A 2,403-nucleotide genomic window follows, 5' to 3' on the forward strand; every position below is an offset into this window, starting at 1 on the left:
TTTTCGGCAGTCAGGTTCTACAATAACTTGCGGTTGTCAGAAAACATTCATGGGGTCTTTAGGTGTGGCTTACATCCAAAGGGACCAGTGTATCTGAAAGCTGCAGGATAGGAAGTGTAACAGTGTAATGCAAGTTAGATATTGTCAGGCTCTGATGCATTGCGAAGATGAAACAGATTTTACGCCCTTGAACAGTAAACTGACACTAAAGTTTTTTGAAATTGAAAAACACTTCACCCTTCACTGTACAGTTTAGAGCTCTGTATAATAACCAGTCATTACAAGACATATACGGTTTGGACAGGTTGCTGGTTTGCTTTTTTTTTCTCTGTAAATCTCAAGAGCGTAATGCTAGACTAGAAAAGCAGAAACGCAATACCGACCGGCCAGAGTGCATCTTTAAGAGGCTGTGCAAGACTTGGATATTTACAATCAGCTTTTCAATTGTGCAAAACCCACATAGCAAAGAAAAGAAAGGATGAATGAACTTCGACTACAAGAACACTGGCGCACGGGAGCGAAAAAAAAAAAAAAACGCTTCAGCGTGCACGTACATACATATAGCAAAGTAAAAACAGCATGCTAGCGAAGCGACGCGTCGGATTTGTGCTCTCGATTCAAGTGATCCCAGCTCAACTGGGATTACATAAAGATCTTTTTTACTTTTATACATTTGGACCGTTTATAATGGCGTGTTTTACACGAACACACTAATTGTAACAAAAATAAAATATGTGGACGTGGCATCTTTAGGAAAATGTTTGATCGGTTCTGTCCTACATCATCATTTCTGCGGAAAAGGACAGCGGCACCACGTTTAAATGTCTTCAGAGCTCAGCACACTTAAGGCAGCAAGAAAGCACCATTTTCTGGTCTTTTTCACAAAGCTGGTACACTCTCCTATAAGCAGTTGCCTTGTACCTGTGGAGAAGAGAAAGAACTACGCACACGGCTGTGGGGTCCAATGAAAGACTACTGCATGGAACGGTGTGTTAGCTGCAGTCGGTGGTGCAGGGATGCTGTAGGTCACTATACGCTTGGCAGTAAAACGAGTGGTGGCGAATTTGCGTATGATTTGACAGTAGCGGTAATGACACGTTGCACGTTTGTGCTTGTTGGCTAGACGTGTTTCATGAATAGTGCTGGCGAGATGAGTATAAACCGCATGTTGGTTTTGGCACCACGGCAGCACCAGTTTATTAACTGAGGTCAGAATTCAGAATGTTGCCCTTTAGGTTTTTGCACCTCAGTGAATTTAAAATAAACTCTTACCTCTGTAAACATGTTTAACTAATGGATCACCTCCAACAAATTCAGATTCCAGTTGTTTTTTTAATTATGTGGGCACACACGCTTTTTCGCCAGTGTCGTGTGTGCCACCAGCACCTTTTCATTTGCCGTATCCTGGATTCTGCATCCTTTTACCACCGGAGGCGTCAGGCGTTTCATAAGCCTGTTTCATAAGCACAAGTCCTGTGGGCCCTTTGCTCTGTTTTTCAACCAATCAGAAGGTTTCTTCTTCTAATGGGGCTCGACTTAGAGGGCAGACTCCAATGAGGAGTCCAGCAGGTCGTCGTGGTGACTGGCGCTGTCGCTGTCACAGCTCTGGGCGCTGGAGTAGTTAGCAGCTTCCTGTAGCCTCATCAGCATATTCATCTAATGGACAGAGAAGGAAAATAAATGTTTGCAATGCGGAGGTGTCAGTGTCAGGGTTACAAGTAACAAATATATGTAATTAAGTTACTACAAGAGTAATAAGTATGTAATGCAAATTTTTTTTTTTCACCTAATAAAAGTTACTTCTTCCATTAAGTAACGTACCTCTCTATTTATTTACTTACAAATAAAATTAAAAAAGTATTTGTGTTCTAGATCACTAGATCATTGTAAACTATATAATTAAACAATGTTGTGAACTATTTAAGAAAAATGAATAGGAAAAAGGCATGTTCTATTTTTCTGGAAAAAACAGAGTCAGACAGTGACAGTGAAAATAAACAGAAACACAAGTAGCCAAAATGTTTAGATGCAATCACATTAGCAAATTTTCAGCCGAATTTCATGTGCAAAAAAGGTGAATTGTCTATTGTTAATAGTGTAGCGATGTATGAAGCAAAGCTCTTACAGAAGTCACTTTCAAACCAAGCCGCTTACCATTGTACATTTATGTAACCATCTTGAACCTGCTGTGAAATCTGTGTGGGTTATTTATTTATTGCCCTCATGCAAAATTGACACTTGCATATATTCCTATTTGAAATGACTGAATTTTGCCTTCAAACATTTGCTGAACAATGGTAATTGTGACCACACCTTTACACTGAATGCTTTTTAACTGGGTCCTTTTGATTAGAACACATGCAACGTAACAAGTTACTTTGAAATGTAACACCCCCCCCCCCC

At 40.2% G+C, this 2,403-nt stretch overlaps 1 protein-coding gene across 7 annotated transcripts in view; it reads right to left on the bottom strand.

The window, feature by feature from the left end:
* Nucleotides 1–327: 327 nt before the first annotated feature.
* The window catches only part of LOC107680031 (neuron navigator 3), a 152,201-nt gene continuing 150,125 nt past the window's right edge, over nucleotides 328–2,403 (bottom strand). For all 7 annotated transcript variants that reach the window (XM_016475788.1, XM_016475785.1, XM_016475787.1 and 4 more), the window contains one exon: nucleotides 328–1,656. In XM_016475788.1, the coding sequence (XP_016331274.1) occupies nucleotides 1,537–1,656 (120 nt within the window). In that variant the 3' untranslated portion in view covers nucleotides 328–1,536. The remainder of the gene's footprint in view (nucleotides 1,657–2,403) is intronic.

The sequence above is a fragment of the Sinocyclocheilus anshuiensis genome, unplaced genomic scaffold, assembly GCF_001515605.1.
Source record: "Sinocyclocheilus anshuiensis isolate Anshui unplaced genomic scaffold, SAMN03320099.WGS_v1.1 scaffold200, whole genome shotgun sequence".
In the NCBI taxonomy this organism is placed as follows: domain Eukaryota; kingdom Metazoa; phylum Chordata; class Actinopteri; order Cypriniformes; family Cyprinidae; genus Sinocyclocheilus; species Sinocyclocheilus anshuiensis.